General features: G+C 34.3%; 1 protein-coding gene across 3 annotated transcripts; it reads left to right on the top strand.

The window, feature by feature from the left end:
• The first annotated feature begins 2,253 nt into the window (after positions 1-2,253).
• On the top strand, positions 2,254-22,015 carry LOC122020035 (AP3-complex subunit beta-A-like). Of its 3 annotated transcripts, XM_042577752.1 has the most exons (12): positions 2,254-2,611; positions 2,717-2,793; positions 5,228-5,477; positions 5,574-6,194; positions 7,701-7,874; positions 9,595-9,721; positions 9,794-9,903; positions 16,203-16,403; positions 17,963-18,055; positions 18,146-18,960; positions 19,106-19,372; positions 21,391-22,015. In XM_042577752.1, the coding sequence occupies exons 1-12, from the start codon at positions 2,396-2,398 to the stop codon at positions 21,737-21,739; spliced, it is 3,300 nt and encodes a 1,099-aa protein (XP_042433686.1). In that variant the 5' UTR covers positions 2,254-2,395; the 3' UTR covers positions 21,740-22,015. The 3 variants fall into 3 exon arrangements, with proteins under 3 accessions (XP_042433686.1, XP_042433680.1, XP_042433695.1); XM_042577746.1 differs by having other exon boundaries at positions 17,963-18,960; XM_042577761.1 differs by having other exon boundaries at positions 2,258-2,611; positions 2,700-2,793; positions 17,963-18,960.
• The last annotated feature ends 866 nt before the right edge of the window (positions 22,016-22,881 follow it).

Genomic DNA, 22,881 nt, shown 5'->3' with positions numbered 1-22,881 from the left:
AAGAAACATCTGGTATAAATATAATCACGTTTTTACTATCATGTTACCGATTGGTATGGCACTTGTCAGCAAATAGCAAACGGTGGCAGATTCACCCGCCCTGAAGTAACCCACAGAAAAGCCGCTGCGCTCTACAGTGGTAGATGGTCCCTCCCTGCAAGTAGCCCAAACAGCCCTCCCATGTGCCTCCTGATCGTAGATAGGCTTCCACAGACCTCAATCCAGCTAAAACCCACACACTTCCCCAGATGGGTGAATCATTTCAAGCCCATAAAGCATGCAGTTTGCGCTCTCCATTAATTTGGGGCAGTGATAAAATTATTTTGTAATTTGATATGAACTCTTATCTTATGAACCCGGAAGCAAGTTGTCATGAAAGAAAGGATGATATAATATTTTTTTTTTAAAAAGTTAATCTCTAAATATATATAAATTGTTCAATAGATAAATCAGAGGCACTTAATTGGATCCTAGCAGAGGCCTTTAAAAAAACATTGAGAATATAATGGATCCAACAAGTCTAGCTTAGATATGCTCAAACAAATGATTGAGTGATGATAAAATTGACAAAGAGAGAAAATAAACATTATCTTGTAGACGAAGGTACAATATGCCTTTTTTACATTGTATTCGGAAGGAATCTTTGTGGCGAGGAGACGTGCTATTCTTGCAAATCAGAAATGCATCAAATTGTTACGAGACATGTGCTCAGAATCCTAGGTGCGCTGGTAGGTAGCGGTCACGATTGCAATTGGAATCATCGTTATAATGACTTTAGTATGTACACTTCGAGTAAAACTTATGAATTGCTTATGAATTTATTTAAATTTACTTATTTATTGATCCCTGCAGCATTGCTGGAATATAAATATTGGTAAAAAAAGTAAAGAGCAGCAGCAGCAGCAGCTGCAGTCGAAGTCAGTAACGAGGGCAGCGCATGTGCAGCGCATTGGTGTTTTATGGCAGCGATGAGAGCAAGTGCATGTGCAACAACATGGTTCCATGGATGGAGAAGCGTTCAGAGATGGGACCAGCTCGTAGGGTGACCAGTACTGATGGCAGGATAAGGTAAGGTAAAACGCGAGCAAGTGTAATTTTTAAGGGAGACTTCACCAAACAATGATATATATAGTGAACCTTTGAGATATCAGAGGTCAGAGGTGGCCAGCACATGGAGTGCAGCATGGACTCCGCACTTACGGCAAGGGACTCAGGGCTTAAATCCAGCTATGTGTTTCTTAAAACGACTCTTAATTTGAATCAACTCTCACTCTCGGGGAAGGGAGCAAAATAGCAAAAGAGTTTTTGAAACGAAAGAAAGAATATCGAAGAGTGAAGGTTATTGACCATCTCTTTGCGGTTTAGAAAAGATTCGCAATGTTTGCTTTCTTTCCACTGCCTTAATTTTTTTAAAACTTATTGAGTTGAATATATATTGATGTTTTTTAAGTTAGTGGCGGAGAAATTGTGTCATCAGTTCGTCTGTACTATTTGTCTATCCAGGTTGTTTAATACTGATTTCATCTCGATATCTGATGGAGGTAGTCAATGCATGTAAAATGGTCGGCAATGATTAATTTGTTTTATTTTCTTTTTGATTTGTACAAGGTGTTGCTTTTTCAAATCAATTTCAATAAGAGATTTAAAAAGTCTTCGATCGTAACACTGATAAAAAGTTTTGGACGCATCCATGCAGATAAATTTTGATATATAGAAAGATTTCTGATTGGTAAAGATAAAACGAATTTGAATGACAACGAACAAAATAATTGAACATCTTAAAACGAAGAAGAAATTTATTTCAATAAGAACTTCGATCAACCCTTGCCAAATAAAACATCAATCATCATACTTTTTTACTAATGGTACTGAACTTTCACTTCCAATATCATCGAGAAAAAATGTTTCATATTTCACAGGATGTTCAATTGATCAAACGGTGATAGACTTAACGGAGATTAATTCATTGTGAACATATATTCTTAGAAAAAAACTCTTTCTATTATTTAGCTATAAATTGAGCTCATAATTTATCTATCTTCAAATAATTTGAGACAATACCTGAATGATTTAATCTTTTTCTAGAATAAAATATTTCATATAGATCGGACTAAAGAGGCAGATCCATTGGGCCCATAAAAGATATCCATTTTGAGTTCGCATATCCAAATTCCAGAGGCCGTCAAGATCCCGCCCGACCCAACTCGACCCGTTTCGAATCATCAAAAATTAGGTAGAACAGAATGATGGTAGTCAGATAATCCATTTTCTTACTCGGATCTGGAAGACCAGTATCGCCGTCGCCCTCCGTTGGCTACTGCATCCGATCTCGGGCGGTGGTGGAGAGTGAGGAACGATTCCTGCTGGGGAGGACGAGCGAGACTGAACGAGGGAGATGTTTCACCAGTTCTCGGCAACGGCTGAGAGCCTGAGCAAGGCCTCGTCGCTAGTGCTCCGGATCGGCACTGACGCGCACCTCTACGACGACCCTGACGATGTCAGCATCGGTCCCCTTCTTGAAAGTCGCTTTGACTCCGAGAAGGTTGACGCCCTCAAGCGTCTGCTTGCTCTTCTTGCCCAGGGCTCCGATGTCTCCCAATTTTTCCCCCAGGTTTGGATTGCTCGCCTCTGCCCTCCTAACCTATCGTTTTGTCGAATCGATTCTAATGAGCATGCTTGATTTTGGTTGAATGATTTAGTGTTTGAACTTCTTTAGGTCGTGAAGAACGTTGCGTCGCAGTCACTGGAGCTTAAGAAGCTTGTGTATCTCTATTTACTTCATTACGCTGAGAAGTATGTTTGCATTCTTTCTCTTTCTACAATTCGAATGTTGAAAATATTTGCTTGGATGTTTATTAGTGTAATCGAATGAGATACGTCAATGGAAACTAATATTGAAGTTTCAAGTTTAGGAATTTAGGTCATGCTCATAGAGAGAACCTCTGTGTCATTTGAACTGTCGTACTTGTGCTTCTTAATTGTATTTTCTTCTTGCGCAAGATAAACATGCATTTGCAAGCCATTGCTTGTTACTGTCTTTTAAACTGTTCTACTCATTCTGCTTGATTGCGTTTTCTTCTTGTGCTAGATAAACATGAATAGCATTTGCAAGCTATTAAACTGTTCTACTCATTCTGCTTGATTGTATTTTCTTCTTGTGCTAGATCAACACGAATGACATTTGCATGCTATTGTCTTGTTGTCAGTATAGTGATCATGTAACTGCTTATAGGTTTTCCCTTTTACCTCTTATTTAATTCTCAACTGTCATGATCCAAGAGGTACGAACTTATTTTATATTTTTAATGATGTGTATGAAGATAGTTTCCTTCTTCTCCAAGTACTTGACGAGTACGTCTCTCAAATAACCCTTGAGTCAAGTTAGTTTTAGTTAATTTTGGTAAACCTTCATTCTTACCCTAGTGAGTAAACGAAATCAGTTTCAGAAAACAAGTTCCTTAGATTTAGGATTTGTGTTGATTGCCAAATGGATTTTGGAACATAAATGTATATCACCCACAACTGTCACATTCTTCTCCGGCATGCCAAAGTCAATCACATGGCTAAGTGACTGATTGACTATCTTCTATTATTTGACATTTATTGATCCTTGTTGGTATTTGAGGTGCTTTCGTTTTAGGTTTTTGCCAACTTTTATTTTTTAAAATGACTTTTAGTTCTGTAAAAAATGTTTTAGAAGTAAAATCAGAAGGTATAAAGGCTCTGTCAGGTATTGATACACAATTTATTATTCCTATGATGGCCTACCAACTTAGACCTTGCCTTTTGATTGATTCGTGTTAAAGTCGCATTTCCATCCAAACTGTACACCTAGTCATTGTCATCATCATCATTTTCCTAACTATCTGGAGTCAGCTACATAACCTTTCCTTTCATCAAGCTCTATGCAAAATATATCACTGGTAATATCCTAATTAGTTAAACCACTTTCTAATAGAGTCTTCTTTAGCCATCCTTTCCTCTACATCTCTCAATCTAGTGGGTTCAATTTGTATAGCTATTTATTTTATTATTTATCACCTTTGTATGTGTCCATACCATTTCAGCCTATTTTTCCTTTCTCTTCATATTTAGAGTTATACTTAATTGCTCAAGAATAACAATTTTTTTTTCGGGTAACCCTAGTTATCTATTTTTAGCATTTTTCATCTTTGTTATTATAATTCTTTTGTACATGTTGTCTCCTAACTATAATCCAAAGGACAATGCGTTGTAGCACTATTTTGTTGAAAATTTATTTTTCGCTAAAGGGGCACACAACCATCACTCAAAACTCTAGAAACTCTTCTTCATTTTGGCGACACTATTCGTCCTATTAATAATATCTTTATCAATATTTCTTGTTGAATGATACGCCCAAGAATTTTGTGTCATCCATCTTAACTATCCTTCCAATAGTTTGCTATTTAGTTCTATTAAACACAAACCTTTCATTTCTTTATCTTTTCCTCACAATTCAAGATTCTAATTTTTTCTATTTATACACTTTTCAATTAAGAGTATATTTCTTTGAAATAATATTCATCAGGAGATATATTTTGAATAAGACTGCTATATTCTTCTAGTACTATCATAAAAGCGAGGGATTTAAGGCTAGCCATTGACACAAACCTATAATTATAGAAAAGGCATTTTTGACACTCCTACTAGCTTAGTAACTTATTATCATAGACATACTTTCTGACATCAATATATTATTAATTGTTTTTCGTCTCTAGAACCAACCACCATGTTCACCTAATCTTATAGAAATTTAAACTAAAAGATGACTTATATATGACATTTTTTTGTGTCAGCAAAATGATATAGTTTAAAATCTCCATAGTCCATATGATTTAGGCTACTTATTCTCTTGTTATTCTTTAAAAGCAATTGTGAAAAATTTGGACTTCACATCTTTAATCAATTTTGTCATCATTGTTAAACTTTTCAATTTCAATAACTCAGCATCATGTTTAATGTATTGTAATATGGTTGTAGATATTATCCTGACATACTTATGTAGGATCATTTTTCCTGCTCTGTTTGTTGCTTCCTTGGGAAATTATAATTCAGAGTAATATCTCCATTCAAGAACCATGCACCACCTTTCTTCTTTTCCTTTTTTAGATTTATTTGTCACTTTTCGTAGAGTGATGATTAGTAGCTGATGCAATATCTCTACTTCACTGTTTGAATCTTTTTGTTTTTTTGTGATTCTTATCAGGCGTCAAAATGAAGCTCTCCTCTCTATCAATTGTTTTCAGAAGGACTTATCAGATACAAATCCTTTGGTCCGAGCATGGGCCCTTCGCACTATGGCAGGAATCCGTTTACACGCTGTAGCACCACTTGTATTGAGAGCTATTACTAAGTGTGCTAGAGATCCATCTGCCTATGTCAGGAAATGTGCTGCCTATGCTCTTCCCAAGTTATATGACTTGCACCATGATGAAGATAATTCTTCTTTTGAGGAGGTAAGCTTAGTGTGCCCCCGTCTTTCCCTTATTAAGGACCTTAATGCTCCTGTATTCCTGTGAAATTTTAATGAGAGAAATTTTATCTTCCTGCAGCTTGTTGATATTTTATTAAATGATCATTCCCCTGGAGTTGTTGGAGCTGCCGCCGCTGCTTTCAAATCTGTTTGCCCTTCCAGTCTATTTCTGATTGCAAAAAGTTTTAGAAGACTATGTGAGATACTCCCAGATGTTGAAGAGTGGGGTCAGATTGTTCTAATTGAGATTCTCTTAAGATATATCATAGCTAGACATGGAATTGTGAAAGAATCCATTATGTTTAGTTTGAGCACAATGTCAACTACCCCAGTGGCCGATGGTTTTCCAACGTTTAGTGGCACATCGGGTAGTTGTCAGACCTTGGTGGGTACAACATGTGACGTCAATATGATAACCTTAATGTGCAAAAGTTACATAGACGGACAAATAGAGTGTTTTGCACAAACTGGATGCTCAAATTCTAGTGATGATAAGTTGGATTTGTCTCTAACTTCCAGCACTAATGATGATGTTGTGATGCTCTTGCGATGCACATCTCCTTTATTATGGAGTCATAATAGTGCAGTTGTACTAGCAGCTGCAGGAGTTCATTGGATTATGGCTCCAAGAGAAAATATTGAAAGGATCATCAAGCCTCTTTTGTTTATTCTGAGATCTTGTCAAGCCTCCAAATATGTGGTAAATTATGAATTTCTTTAAAATTGTAGAATGAGCAAATAAACTCAAGGGAATGAGCTGTTTTCTTCTCAAATTTGTGTGCTACTTCTTTGAAAGAAATCTCAAATAGTATTATCTATTTGAGGTACCAACTTTGTTGTTTTCCCCACTTTACCTATTGCTTAGACCAAAAAAGAATAGTCCGTTTTCACACTGGCACCACTTAGCTCATCTTTTTCCATTGTTTCTAAACCAGTTTTGAATGGTTTCCTTGCCATCCTTCTTAGAAAGTGCTATATCTATTCCATGTTCTTTTGTTGATTGCTTTCATGTCCTTTATTTATAGTAATCTCCTTTTCTTTGCTTATCATTGCCATCAAAGATGATTCCTCTTCTTAGATAGAATCATTCCTTTTTTCAATGATTTCCAGTACTAACAACTCAGGTGGCTAGTAAGGATATCTTTATTATTTATAGTTCACATTATTGCATATATGGTGAAGTATTTGATGAATAGATAAAACTTTATAGCTAAATGCATAGGAATTTATAATATAAAATGCAGTAAAAAGTATATAGATTACACAATTTATGCATACAATATAAAAATCAATTGATGGTTTGAATATACTTGGCAAATTATTGAAATCTGACAGGCATCGCCACAGGTAATATCTTCCATGCCACCCATGCTATTGTATTGATGACTATTGTATCCTGCTGACATGCCTTGGCACACTTCAACAACTGAGTCAAGATGAGTTTAAATAATATTTGTTATTTTTAAAAATTTATTTATCTAAAATTTCAATTCAATTGATTATCTAATTGTCGTATTTTTTATTTTTATAAGTAAACAAAGTAAGTGAAAGATTATAGGTGTAAGATTTGTCTTGTATGTATTCTTCTCGTCACACACACAAGTAAAATTGAGAAAATCATATTTAATTCAATTACTAATTAACATAGTTTATTAAGTAGAGACTTTAAGAGAGAGGATTAATGAGAAGCTTATTGAATTCATGTTGGTATTTTCTATTACTGAGTATCAATATGATACCCTACAGGAAAAAAAAATTCAATTAATGTGATTAATATGGTCCTATTTATAAGAAATAAACTAAGATAGAGAAAGAGTATTGAAGGAATAAAATCCATCTAAATGAATCTTGATGCATGTCAAAGTGCGCCGAGTGTTAGTACAACATGGTGTTGAAATGTACTATTTCGGCTTTAAGGACCAAAACACGTGAAAGTACTTTAAAATTTGTCCCTAAGCACCTAATTGCCTTCTCTTCTTTTTCTTCTTATCTCCGTTGTTTCCAATTTGCCACTGACACCATGTGTTGGTACTCCTACATGGTGCCAAAATTATCTCATTTCATTTGACTATTGGAACTTGGAATTTCAATACATGACACAAAATCGACTTTCAGAAATTAATATAGTTCTTTTGATCTCTTGCTCAGCTTTCAACTTTAAGTTCCAAATGAGACAGTTGATTTCTTCATTTGTTCGTTTTTGTAGATTCTCTGCAACTTGTTGGTGTTTGCCAAAGCCGTTCCTCCATTTTTTTCACAATACTATGAAGACTTTTTCGTATGTAGTTATGACACATACCAGATCAGAGCTTTGAAGCTTGAGATACTATCAATTATTGCCACAGAATCCTCAATTCCAATAATTTTGCAGGAATTCCAGGTACTTTCTGCTGCTGCTATGACTTTATTAATAATCATTATTTTAGCATATGCTTATTGTGTGATTGGTTTTTCTCTACATGTATGACAAATCAAAGCTGTTTTTGCTTCATAGCATAGTCTGAACCTCGACTCCTTTCAAATTTTGTTTACTGATAAGTGCAAAAATTTGTTAGCGATAATTTCTAAGAAACTTAGTTTATGATGGATAATTTAAATTTTCATTTGGTTTAGTTGGTACAGACGAAATGAATGACATTGCCTATGTACTGAAATTAGAAATAATCGACGAGGGAAAAATACGTATTTTCCCTATGCTGTCACGTGTTGCCCGTATTTGGCGATGCAAACCTTGGTTTCATTCCGTATTGAGCGAGATGAACTTAAATTCCATGAATCTCAGTTCAGTTAAACACAAACTAAATATAATGAATCTAATTCCAACTGACTTCTTAATTAAACATATAGTTTGAGTTAATTATATACTTAAACAATTACATGATATATGTAACTACATGTAGTATTACAATGAATAACCAGTAACCTCATGAAGTTCATCTTAAATTCATGATCAATGTTGATCATACCACAACCTTCATATTGCTGTGGATCTATAGATGATATGCGATCAATCACCTTGGAGCTCTATAACTTGTATTTATACTCCCAATTTACATATATTGATAGACTTGTAGCCCAACTAATTTAAATATCAAATGTCTGAGGAACCATATTTAACTTGGTGATGGAAAATTCTTGGATTGGTATCATTTGGATGCTTTAAGAGTCTATGCTTTCATTTCTGGACACATTTATCAATGGAGATCCTTATTAATAAGACATTAGCAGAGGCATTCTTATTAGTTACGTATTTTATAACTTAAAACAATTTGCTATATTTTCTGGGTTGTTTCCTTGAAATTTTAATTCATTTGACTATGAAACTGCAATATTCTTATTTTTGAAAGTAAGAAAACCAAATGAGAAGATCAAAGGCTAGAGCTAGATCGAAATCATGTTGGTATGCCTATACTCGAGCCGATTCATGCCAAGTGTTAGCAGGAATCAGCATTAAGATATTGTTCCAGGTTGATACCACAAATTTGCATGGAAACAACTTCTTGCAAAGCAGGGTAAGACTGTATACAATAGATCCTTTCTCGGGACCTGCATTTGCGGGAGTTTTGTACACCGGACTGCCCTTTTTAAATCTTCTTAATGGATTGATAAAGTAAACTATTTAACACGACAAAGGAATAGGAATGCTGGTCTAGTCTTTCCTTCTTGATTTTTTGGAGTGTAAAATGAAGAAATGTTAGGTAATATTGATAAAATGTCAATAAATGAGCAAATCTTGGTGTTAATTGCTTCTCAATGAGTTCATTCTTTGGGATTCCTTACTAAGGATTTGGAAGTAAAGAATCCATCTTAATTGATCTGAGATATGAAATACCCTCTTTGGTTGATATTGAAATATGAAAATGACCATTCAATTTGGAAGATGATTTTTCTTGTGATAGCTTTCTTGTTTTTGTTTATTCTTTCTTCTGCTATGGAAGATAGCTAGCTATCATCACATAATAATTAGGCTTCATCTTTAGGAGTTGATAGGTGGAGAATACATGTTTAGTGTTTACAAATGGTGAATGTTCTATTGTAGTTTATTTTTACCATTTAGTCTAAAAAGTTTTTGATGTTTATATTTATAGTTGTGCTGTTAGGATTATGTTAAAGATCCAGATAGGAGATTTGTTGCTGATACTGTTGCTGCAATTGGATTGTGTGCACAAAGGTTGCCGATGGTAGCATCTGCTTGCTTGGAAGGACTTTTAGCAATCACATTTTATGGTAACTGCAGTTATATTTGATAACTTTTCTCATGATTGTAAATTTGCTGATAGAAATTAGTCAAATTCACAGAATCATCCTTGAGTAGTTCAAGCCAGATTGATGGAGAAGCCGGTGTCTTGGTTCAAGCAATCATGTCAATAAAAGCTATTATAAAGCAGAACCCAGATAGTTATGACAGGGTAATTGTTCTATTATTTACAATGTGATTCTTATTTTAAGTGTATTTCTTGATGAATTCAGGTTTTCTGACTTAGTTTCTCAGTTAATCTACAAACTGAGGAAACCAAAGTCAAATGGAACCTGATTTCACTAGTATGTTTTTGTATATATGAACTGCTGGAAGTGGTGAATCAAAACACTACATTTGGGAAGAGTATATATGCAGTACTTATCCATCTTGTTCATAGCTCAAGTTCTTTGCAGCCTAACTCTAGATGTAGTTTGATAGCATTATGTCATCATGCGTCCTACAAATTCTATGGCTTGGATTCACTCTGAAATATTAGTTTGGCTGCCCAGGATCATCAATGGAAAAATATATATGAATGTCGCTGTGAGGTGTATTGTGATGATCCATATGTTTCCATATTGGGATTTCCTTCTCTGATGTGTCCTGTGGTACATATGATTTTAATGTCTCTTTTGCTTTGTACTGATAACTCCACTTATGACGAACCAGTCATGGCTGGTCTGAATAAAGGAGGAGCGTTGCGTTAGCTTGCCAGCTAGTGTTAAAACTATAACAAATATTCAATGAATGAATTTATTAAACTATTGTATTAATGTTAGGTTGTTCCCAGAAGGAACGTATTGCAGGGTCAGACTGTAACGTTTTGGCAAGAACCGCTTCATCTCCAGAATTCGGATGTAGTGCTAAATATACAAGAATTCGCGTTGCAAGGTCCGATTATAACATATCGGCAAGGATCGTTACGTCTTCAGGGAAACTTGGGTGTAATATTAAATAGGCAAGAGTTCTCACGCCATAGGTTGGATAAGAACAAATATGATAGGAAAATTAATAATCTAAGATTTAGAACTAGGAACCTCACTAGTAATGGAGGTAGTAGATACGATGATTAGGAGACGTATTAGTATTTTGTGTGTACAAGAGATAAAATGACTAGACGAGAAGGCAAAGATGATAGAGAACTTGAGTTTTAAGTTATGCTACAGAGTAAAGCAAGAAATGAAGTGGGTATTGTTGTAGATAGTTCGTTAAAGGATGAAGTTGGAGTAGTTAGAAAAGGAGATAAAATTATAGCCCTTAAGATAATAATGGCGAAAGAAACTATGAACATAATTAGCGTATATGCACCGCAAGTAGGATTAGATGAAACTACCGAAATATCTTTTGATTTCTCAAGATTAACAGCATGCCCGGCATTGTGGATGACTATTAGTCTTGCATTGTCCCCTAAATGCCTGCGTGTTTTTGATTGAAATCATATGCAATCCAAGTGAAAGTTTAATATGATATGCTTAACTGACCTCTTCAATCTGTGACCCAATTCTAATGGAAAAATTCGATCTTGCTCTCCCCAGAGTATCAAAGTAGACTGCATAGAGAGGGCGAGGCCATTCAATTATCACACTTGCGTTATCAAACAGTTCAAGATACAAAGTTGTTTGGATTCAATTATGATGTTCTTGTAAGAAAAATAGCAGGTCTATGGAGTCTATTAAGAGAAGAAGATTCATTTTTCTATGAGATTTAAGATTTGAATAGCATGAGATGATGAAACTACCTGGGTAATCCTTGGAAGATCTGTGAGTTTCCTTTCTTTAACCAAAGTATAAATCAACTCTGTCTTCTCTTTCCGATGCTTTGAGCACATCACCTGCCACAGGCAGCAAAACTAAACCTCACCCTTCACTGACTCAGGTACTTGATTGAGAGGGGCTGACTAGGCCTCCAACTCAGTTAGCCAAGCCTGCATTACTATATGGGACTCGTTGAATTCAAAAAATTGATTGCCGAGGAGTATCATCTCTACCCATAGCTATAACATGGACTATGTATTAAATACAATAACCAGAGAAATAACCTCACCTTGATGAAGGCAAAAAATAAAATTTTTGAACAATTATATTAAAAATTAGATAAAAAGAAAGATAAAGAGATATTTATAGAATAACTAAAGTGAAAGGAAGATAAGAGATCTTATCAAAATAAAATTTATTAAAGATGAATGTAATAGGGTACTAGTAAATGATGGAGAAATAAAAGAGCAGTGGAATTGGTATTTTCATCAACTTTTTAATGAATGTTTAGGTAGCCAACTTAACTTAGGTAATTTAGGTAAGTCAAATGAGCACAAAATTTAAATTTTTATCATAGAATTCAAACTTCAGAAGTAAAACAAACTTTAAATTGGATGCATAAATGAAAAAATCCTTGGATCAGATGATATTCTGATAGAGGTATGGAAGTGCCTAGGGAAACAAGGTATTGAATGACTTGCAAAATTATTTAACATGATATTGAAAATGAAAAAAATGCCTAATCAATGGAGGATGAGTACTCTAGTTCCATTGTGCAAACTATAGGGGTATTAAACTAATGAGTCATATCATGAAACTTTAGGAAAAAGTAATACAAAAAATATTAAGGAAGGAGACCTCGGTGATCGAAAATCAATTTGGGTTCATGCCTGAAAGGTCAAAAATAGATGCTATACATCTTCTTAGACAATTAATTGAAAAATATCGGGAGCAAAAACAAGACCTACACATGGTATTCATTGACTTAGAAAAAGCTTATGATAGAATCCCAAGAGAAATTATATGAAGAATTATAGAAAAAAGATATGTTAGCGTAACATATATTGAACTTATTAAGGATAGTACGAGGATGTAACGACCAGATTAAAGACTTGGAAGCATTTCCAATAAGGATAAGCTCTAAGTTCCTATCTTTTTACACTAATTATGGACGAACTCATTGCATACATTCAAGACACAGTACCGTGGTACATGCTGTTTGCAGATGATATTGTTTTGGTAGATGAGATATATGAAGGAGTACATGCTAAACTAGAATCTTAGCCGGAAACACTAGAAGGGAAAGATTTTAGGCTTAGTAGAATAAAGACAGAATATATGGAATTTAACTTTAGCAATATTAGACGTAATGAGATAATTGTTAAAATAGGAGATGACTAGTTGCCTGGAACCGAGAGTTTTAAATATTTAGGATCATTTTTGTAAAATGATGGAGGAATTGAGAGAGATATCTTACATAAAATATAAGTAGGATGGTTAAAATGGAAGAGAGTGTCGGATGCTTTATGTGACCGTAAAGTACCTCTAAAATTTAAAGAAAAGTTCTACAAAATCGCAGTTAGACTTGTTATGTTATATGGAGCTGAATGTTGGTCTATAACTCGAGTACATGAGCAGAAGATGAGAGTTATAGAGATGAGGATGTTACGATGAATGTGCAGACATACGAGGATGGACAAAATAAGAAATGAGAGTATTAGAGAGAAAGTCCGAGGTGCATCTATTGAGTGAAACTCTGAGAGACACGTTTAAGATGGTACGTGCATGTACTTAGATAACTAATAAATGTTCCAGTTAGGTGATATGAAAGTATGACAAATACGCATATCAAACGAGGAAGATAAAAAAAAAGACTTGGTTAGCAATAATAAAATAAGATAAAATTTATTTAAGTATAGATGATAATATAGTAGGAGATATAGCTTAATTGTGTAAAAAGATTCATATAGCCGACTCCACCTAGTGGTATAAGATTTAGTTGTTGTTATTGTTGTTGTTGTTTTGCTTTGTATTGATGAATCATATATTTTTAGTTTAGGATGTCATTTAGAAGTTTCACTATTATGTATCCATTTTTGTGCATTGTGATGTGTTGTCCTGAACAAAGCTTCAAATTTAGTGAATTATATAATACAGTTGCTTTGAAGTGGAAAAAGCCTTTTGTTAAGGTTATTTTATATATACTATAACTTCTAGTAATGTTTCTACATGCTAAGTGTATTTTGTCAAGCAATATGTATAGTACCATGGTTCCAATCTGCCCTCTGTTATTGTAGAAGCTTTCTTCCTGACAGCTATACTTTCTTACCGGTACTTTCTTAGCCTTTTCTAGATCCCTTAGCTAGCCTGTGTCTTTTGTCTATTTTTGCTTGTGGATTATTGGGCCACCATGCATTTACCTAGATAAGGCTGGATCGATTGACATATATGAAGTTAATGGGGCCATGGGAATTGTATAGATCCCTTGTTGGGATGGTTGATCTGTGGCATAATCTATTTCACATGGAAGATGAGATTCTCTTCATAGGATGTTTATATGTCTCAGCTGTGTTAATTTTTAGTAGAACTTGTTGCTAGAGTTAACCTTCACATTTGGGATGTTATTAGAAGGGATCTGATAGTGTATCTAATCAGCTGCATGATACCTGCATTTTTATGTTATTATATCTTTTTTATTCTCTTGTCAAGTCAATTTAGGCCGATTAAAAACAAAGCAATGGGTATTTGTTTGCAAAAGTATATAGCATGTTCTTTTAATATGGCAGATTTGAAGTATCATTAACTTGGCTTCATGGTACTGTAATTCTTTCAGAGAGAATTTTTAATTTTGTTTTTAGTCAACATGCTATTTACTTAATCTACTTCAGTCTTGGGCAGATCTGCTCCAGAATTAAATTGAAAGATTTTCAGTCTCACTTAAAGGCATCATCGACGCTGGTTGATGGAAATAAATCTTTGTTTTTTTGCTTCTAATTGTATGTATGTTCACACAATTGGATCTATGCAATCGAAGTTCCACCAGTCCGTGGTTGGGGTGATTCTGCAAGTGGGTTGTCAATCTGGATAAAATATTAAGGTGGCGTTTGGTTTATGGGTTTAGGAATGAGGGAATGGATTCATTCCCAAACCTTATGTTTGGTTGATGGGAATGGAATCAAGATTTTGGAATGAAATCCAAAAATTTGGGTATGGATGAAACCCACTCCCTCCCTTGGGTTTTGATGGAATAGGAATGTGAATTAAGTTTTAGACAAAAATACCCTTAGTATATTTGTTCAATTTTTTTTTTAAATTTCACTCTCTCTCCTTGTTCCCTCTCATCATATTTTCTCTCTCCTTATTTTATCATCACACTTTCTCTCTCAACATACTTTCTCTCTCCTCATTCTCTCTCATCGCACATTCTTTACCATTTTCTCTCTATATTCTCTTCCATCATACATTCTCTTTCCTCATTTTCTCTCTTCATTCCCTTCTATCACACTTTCTCCTTATTTTTTCATCATACTTTCTCTCTCATCGTACTTTCTCTCTCCTCAATCTCTCTTAGCATACTCTCTCTCCTCATTTTCTCTCATCATACATTCTCTCTCTTCATTTTCTCTCATCACACTCTCTTTCTTTTTATCTACATTTTTCACATCACTCTCTTCTCTCTCATCCTCTTTCATTTCTCTCTCATCATTCTCATTTATCTTATTCTATCCATTTTCTCTTCAATTTTCCATGCACTCATTGGACTTCTCTACTTGTCTCTCATCACCAACCATAGGATTTCTCTGGACTCCAACTCTTATCATATTTTCCAATTCCTTCATTTCTTCCTCATTTCTCTCACCCAATCTCTCTCCTTCATTTCATCACTCTCTCACCTTTCTCTCCTCCACTCTTTTCATTTTTTCCTATCACTCTCTCTCTCAGCACACTTTCTCTCTCATCATACTTTTTTTTTTCTCAATCTCTCCTATCATGCACTCTCTCCTCATTTTTTCTCATCATACATTCTCTCTTTTCATTTTTTCCCAACACACTTTCTCTCTCATCACACTTTCTTTCTCATCATTTTCTCTCATCAAATGTTTCTCTCACATTCAACTCTCTCCCATTTATTTTTTTCTCTTATTTTCCTGTAAGGGTAAAAAAAGAAATTTAAGTTCATTCCGATTGAAAATATTTAACTAACCAAATATCATTTTTAAGAATGATACCCATTCCCATTCCCATTCCATAATACTATGATACCCATTCTCATTCTGATTCCTAGGAGAGAACCAAACGCCCCCTAATTACTGTCTTGTAATCATGGCTATTTATCCTCCCAATTATCCTCATAGCATATATACTTTCCAAATTCAATATGAGATTATCCTCAATCCCCGGATTCTACCATAAAGGTCTTGGCCATTTTCAAAGTGGATTTTTTTCCATGTTATCATAAATTAACTGCTCTTTTGTTGCTGAAACCAGCACCATGGAAGCTTTATTGTTTTTTTTAATATATTGAATGTTGCTACCAAATCAAAATAAAGTTATTATTACATCTTGGGGAAGGATTTTGTTTATTATACTATGAATATTGATTGTATATTAAACTTTTTTTGGTTAATTTTTTCATTCCAGTTTAGGCAATTATACTCAAAGTCACTATAATGCTACATATTACACATGCTTTACTCTCTTTGTTTCTGTGAAGGTGATTGTACAACTGGCTTGCAACTTGGACAGAATAAAAATACCTGCAGCACGAGCATTAGTTATTTGGATTATTGGAGAATACAGCGTTATTGGGCAGATTATTCCCAAAGTAGTACCGAGCATACTGAACTACCTTGCATGGTCTTTTACTTCAGAGGAACCTGACACAAAGCTTCAAATCCTAAATACTGCTGCAAAGGTACTAATTCAAAGTCTCTCTGTTTGCTGCCCTTGGGCTGCATATCAGTGGACCATTTGTTGCATCCATGTTTTTATACCATCTTCCTTTTGAGGTCTTATTTCATTCTTCCCTGCATTATTCCTCCTGACTTAATATTCATCATTTTTTCCCATTCATACCTTTTGATTAAACACTTTTATTGTTCAATGTGAGTATACAATTGTAACATTAAACTTCTTGTTTGCCTATGATTGCTAACCAATTGAGATTTGTCTCATAAGCATCATTAGAAAAAACAATCAGTGCTTGAAATACCCTTTTGCCATTTTGATCAGTGAATGGGCTAATTGTGTGTCAATGGAATTTTTTCTTCCATATGCTGATGCTTTCAGTTGTTTGTGCTGGGTTGAATCCAAATATATGTTTTGGTGTTCATACTAAAATTTTTCATAAAAAGAACATTTACTCATCGGTATGAGGTGTATTTGTGGGCATTGTTACATTAATATTCTGGTTGAGGATAGAATAAAAATAATGACAACTCTGGAAGCTAGTAACAACAAGTCACTTTTGGGTCATGATGGATGTTATGAAGATGGTTACAAAACTTCAAATGATTCTCTTTTCTTTTACTTTCTTTAACAGTGTGTTTCTTATGGTGAATTGAAGAGGTGAACTAGTAACTTGAGCAGAAGGGCATGTGGGGCACACTTTCTCTATCTTTCATTGTAGAACAATGAAGAGAGGGCAATTCTCTCCTATACTCCCAAATCGGCTGGAAATGAGCTGCACACGGCAAATGCTGATTGTATTGAAGGAAAATAAATTAAAAAAAAATCAGAAACTAGTATTTCCCTCTTTCCCTTTAAAGAAACAGTGGGAAAGAAAGATTCCTATGTTTCTTTCTCACAATGAAACGATGAGGGAATTATTGTATCATTTCTCTTCTATCGACTTTTTATCTTTTTCATCATAACTTTCTTCCACACTTTCTATTCTTGATGGGTAAGATAGTCTGAGCCTATGATAGTTCTTAGTCAAGTTACTATGTCTAAGGTAGTTAGGTCTAGGCAGGTGACACATCTTTCCTTAGTGTTAGCCAATACCTAATAAGTATCTAAAATATCACACTACATATGCGAAGTAAAAAACCATCACTAATATGTTGTATCCTTGGAACTTGCTTCTATAAATGTCGTGTTCTATGTCTATTATCAAAGAAATGGAGCCGACAAACAAACAAAGGAACCTCACACTGAAAGAAATTAATATAGGACACTGGACCACTTTTGTATAGCTGACTCTAAATAAAATGATAAAATAATAATATAAATTAGGAAAATATGCTAGACTCTAATTGAAATTATAATTATCCCCTGATTATTACTTAAACGAAAAAAAACACAAGTCCTAAACTTCCAAATGCTAAAATCAAATATAAAATTTAATTGCAGATGCGCCAATCTAGGACTATTCTCCAATTATTCTTTAAATTATTTCTCTTTTTTATATGTTATTTGTTTTCTATTTTACATTAGTTATATTCTTTTGTCATTTGTTGTTTTTAAATTTTGCAGGTTTTATTATGTGCCCAAGGAGCAGATTCATTGGCTTTCAGAAAGATTCTTAGCTATTTTATTGAATTGGCAAAGTATGACATAAATTATGATGTACGTGATCGTGCACATTTCATTTTTAAATTCATGCCACACAGTTTGATGACTTCCTCTGAGAAAGATAACAACTCAGATATATCACAGAATGGTAGGATGCATCATGAACCTGGTGGAAAGATATTGAATGGAAAAATGCATTCGTCAATATCATCAACAAAGAGTTCCCGGATTTACCTTCCTGGATCTCTCTCACAGATAGTTCTTCATGCAGCTTCTGGTTATGAACCCCTGCCTAAACCCTGTAGTCTGCTCAATACTGATCTCACTGCTGGAGTAGTCAATGAAACAAATGACTCTGATATATCTTCTGGATCTTCGATTGAAGAAAGTGGCTCTGTTTATGATTCTGATCATTCTTCAATTAGCTCAGATGATGGAAATGAATCAGTCAATGATTCAAATGATACTGAATCTACTGCTTTGGCTGTCAGAAATGATGTTCAAGATGTCAGAGAAAAAACATTAGTTGATGTTTCTAATGTTAATGTTTGTGTTGATGATTCAAATGAGAACACCAAGGGGAACTTATCTGCATTTATCTCTACAGATTTGGCAGAGTTGATGCCTAAATTAGCTTTGGAGTCTTGGTTGGATGAAGAACCTGGTGTGTCATCTATTCAAACATCTCAACAAGCATCTTCTGGGAGAATATCCATTAACAATCTTAATTGTACTGTTACACCTAAGCTTCATAGTCTTCTTGATCCTACAACTAATAATGGCTTGAGAGTGGAATATGCATTTTCATATGAGATTTCAACTATATCTTCAATGTTAGTACTTGTTGAAATTTTCTTTGAGAACTGCTCTTCTGAACCAATAAAAAATATAGCATTGAAAGATGGAGAGTCTTCTTCGAGCGTGGAATCTTCAGACCAAGTGCTAGGAGAATCTGAAAGGTGATTTTTGTGTTCTCTTTGACACTGGCCTTTTGTATCTAATATGGAATTTAACGCTTCAACCGGCTAGAGATTTATAATATGAAATCTTTTTATCTTATCTTACTGCATACACACTGATATGTTTGTCTTGTTTCTTGTGTAGTCTGCTTCGAACTGCTAATGTACCACCTGTGCTTTCTACTGAAGAGATTGCATCTCTAGATCCAGGTCAAAGGGTGAAGAAATTAATTGAAATCCGTTTCCCCCATCATCTTTTGCCACTAAAGTTGGTTGTAACATGCAATGGGAAAAAGTTTTCAACAAAGCTCTGGCCAGATATTGGGTATTTTCTTAAACCACTTTCCATGAACACGAGTGCATTTATAGATCATGAACGACAATTGCCGGGGATGTTTGAGTATTCAAAGAGGTCAGTGATTTTTCATTTCTTCCATCTTTTAACCATCCTTTGTCAAATGTCATTAGTAGTGGTAGCCTAATCATTAATGACAGTATTGATTACAAAATGTGGTATGATTAACTACTTTGAATCAAGGAGAGTAAGATCTATGAAGATCAGATTTATGTTCTATATAGGTAGTCTAGTAAAGTATCATCGATTTGTTCTAGCATGCATGGCAAGAGCTACATGCGGGTGAATTGGGGCGAATTGCCCACAGTCAATCCAAAAGTCAACTATAAACATGAAGTTGTTTTTATTAATTAAAGTATCCTATTAAACAAGTGCATTTTTTCATAAAATGGACCCACCTGAAGGGTGTACACAGTTAGTTTAGTTTAACGTGGAAGGAAAATAAAAAATTATCATTTATTTTTTATCAACAATGTTTTGAATCAATTTGCACTTTCTAAATTTTGATTTAGTTTGCAACTAATAAAACTATTCGACCCAAATAGTTTCATAGATATTCATCCTATGTATATATGTGTATTTGTATGTGTTTAAAATGATCTCTAAATAAGAGATATAAATAATGGAAATATGTTTTTTTTGTATGTTTGTTTGTTTTCTACTCCCAACAAAATTAAAGATTTTCAATTTATATTTTTCGTTAGATATCTCACTGAGTAGCTAAAAGAATTTAAGATTCGTTTGTTGGATGTGATATAGTTGGTAATGAAATTATTTGAAAAACTTGAAGGTCCCTCACACAGTCCAAAGTGGGAATTGAGATAAATTGTTGGTTTGCTTCTAGCTTACTTTCATTCTATTTTCTATATTGCAAAATAAACAACATAAAACTATAAAAATATCTCTTTTTTTATTATCAATCTTTTTGTTGGTCACTACAATTTTTTATTTTTCAAGAACTCTAAAAGTTGATTAATTAAAAAAAATAGTTAGTAATGTTTGCTCAGTTGAACCTAATTTCACCATTTGAATAATTTGTTTAGTTTCAGAATTGGCATAGTTCAAAGGAGAGTTTTAATTGTTTCAATTTGATTTGACTGGGTTAGAATCATTAGTCCTAGCATATCTGTCGTAACTTCTGCCAATTTGCTTGAATTAACTTCCCATAGAGTCTTGGAGCTTGGCCTCAGCCATGCTAGACATGAATAATAATATGACACCAAAATATCATAAAAAATTAACAGAGAATCTTAGGATGATTTTATTGTCTAACCATAAGATCAGTTGGATCACATCAAATGTAGCAGCTTAACTACTAAGATAATTAAATGCTGATAAATTGAAATCATGTTAGAAGCAACACGGTTATCCTTTTTCTTTCTTTCATTAGATTATAACTTGAAGATCTAAATCCATAATAGTATTAAAGGCATCTACTAATAGCTTACCATAGAATTTGCCAGTCATTCCTTTCTTTGCCTCTCAAAAGGCCCGTTGACCTCACCATCCAATTTCCATTAATATTAAAAAAAAAACAATAATCTGTTCTTACCTTTCATTCCATATAACCTTTTGACAATCTCACCACCTATTCATCATTTCCAAGAGCATGGAGAACAATGTAGAAATTCCAAACGCCTCTCGAATATTCATTTCTAACAAGCTGTTTAAGTTGGGCTCCCTTTCAATGCAGCTATGCAATAATTTTAATGCTAATTGTAAAATTAATGAACTTCAACAATAAGAAGAGCATTGAATTAATAAGACATTATGCCATTCTAATCTCTTTGTAAAATGAAGTCCCATCTTGATCATTTTAAGCCTACAAAATTGAATGTGGATACTTCACAGGGATTAAAATTATGTTCCTTGATTGCCATTGATCTATCAATCAAAACAAGTTATTGAAAAATGCAATGAGGAGAGAACTTGAGATAGAGGAACAAAAAAACACAATTTAGTATGACCTTCTGTGTGCAATTTTGTACTTGTAAGAAGATGGCAAAGGGGTTTATTTCTTGAACTGTACCTTTTTCGTGATAAGTGTAAACACCATCTTAAATCATCTGTAACAGGTGCACTTTCAAGGACCATATTGAGAAGATTGCCCCAGTGAAGGATGATAGTTCAATTCATTCGGATAAAATCATTTTACTTTCTCAAATTTTGACATCCAAGGTTCTGAGCAATTGCAATGTTTCCCTTGTATGTGCGGACATCCCTGTTTCTTTTAATATCGATGATGCATCAGGCTTGTGCTTACGTTTCAGTGGGGAATTATTGAGCAACTCAAAACCTTGCCTGATTTCTATCTTAGTCGAGGGCAAATTCTCAGAACCTTTTGTTCTCACTGTCAAGATCAACTGTGAAGAAACTGTTTTTGGCCTCAACTTGTTAAACAGAGTGGCAGCATTTCTACAATGAAAATCCAGCTTTAGTTTTACAGTAGTGATTGCACTAAAGCCAAAAAAATTCTGTATTAAATATGTTACTTTGACTCAGATGATGGTTGATCTGCTACTACATAGAGAAGACACTTGTGGAATTCACTTGTCTTCTAGGATATCAACTATCAAGTGTACTTTTTGAGGGTAAACATTTTGTTCGCCCCGAACGTGTCGTATTAAATCAGCGTGTAAACAATACCTTTTCTCTGAGAGCTTGTATTTTAAAATTCAAAACTTCATTGACGTCTTTCAATTTATTGTCGTAATTAAGGAGCGCAAGTCCTCAATTATTTAGAATAGCATGGTTTTATGGTTTCTTAGTGGAGTCCTGGAAAGACAGATTGGGTTAATGTACAGAGAGCAAATTCTTATCCAATAAATGATGGTTTCATTGTCAAGTCTAATAATTGCACATTCAATCAATTTCACAAGGATAGAACCATCCCAAGCTTTATGGTTGCAATTCTTAAAACAGCTAGGTGATTAAGCTGGTTAAGTTGGAATAGGAATGAAGGTTCTTCTGCATCTATATTCAGAACCGGCAACCTGAAAGGTATCTAATTCACATGATAACAACGACCACTAATTGACTTGACTAAGAAGCAGTTGGGCAAGTTCTAATGGCATGTTCTGTTAGTAAACATCCAATTTTTGATATAAATGTAAGCCATATGCCTAAAAGTGTATATTCAGAGGTAAGGGTGCGTCTGGTTGCAGGAAAAGAATGTTTGCAGTTATCCAGAAGTGCATCCAGTGGGTAAGACTTTGCACTGAGACTGCTGTTTCCCAAAGCTTCTGGTTAGGCGCATGTAAGCTGAAGGTGCATGAAAAAACTCAATAATAAGAGACTGAAACGTAAATAAGTTCAGTTTCATACTTATAGCGAGTCAGTGTGATGCAACAAGAAAAAACAAGAACAAGCACGCTATAACCCCAACAACGAAGATGTATATCTCAACTATTAAAGTTTACTATATGAATCTTATCCTATTATCGAGCTCTTTATAACATAATTAATGATAGACCTATTAGTTGTGTGAGGATTCTTAAAATTGCAAACTTTGCAACTAAGTAGTCATGATTATGACTACTTAGCAAATGCAACTGTAATCTATATTT

Source organism: Zingiber officinale, chromosome 1A, assembly GCF_018446385.1.
Source record: "Zingiber officinale cultivar Zhangliang chromosome 1A, Zo_v1.1, whole genome shotgun sequence".
Classification (NCBI taxonomy): domain Eukaryota; kingdom Viridiplantae; phylum Streptophyta; class Magnoliopsida; order Zingiberales; family Zingiberaceae; genus Zingiber; species Zingiber officinale.
This window is presented reverse-complemented; position numbering and strand designations above follow the sequence as displayed.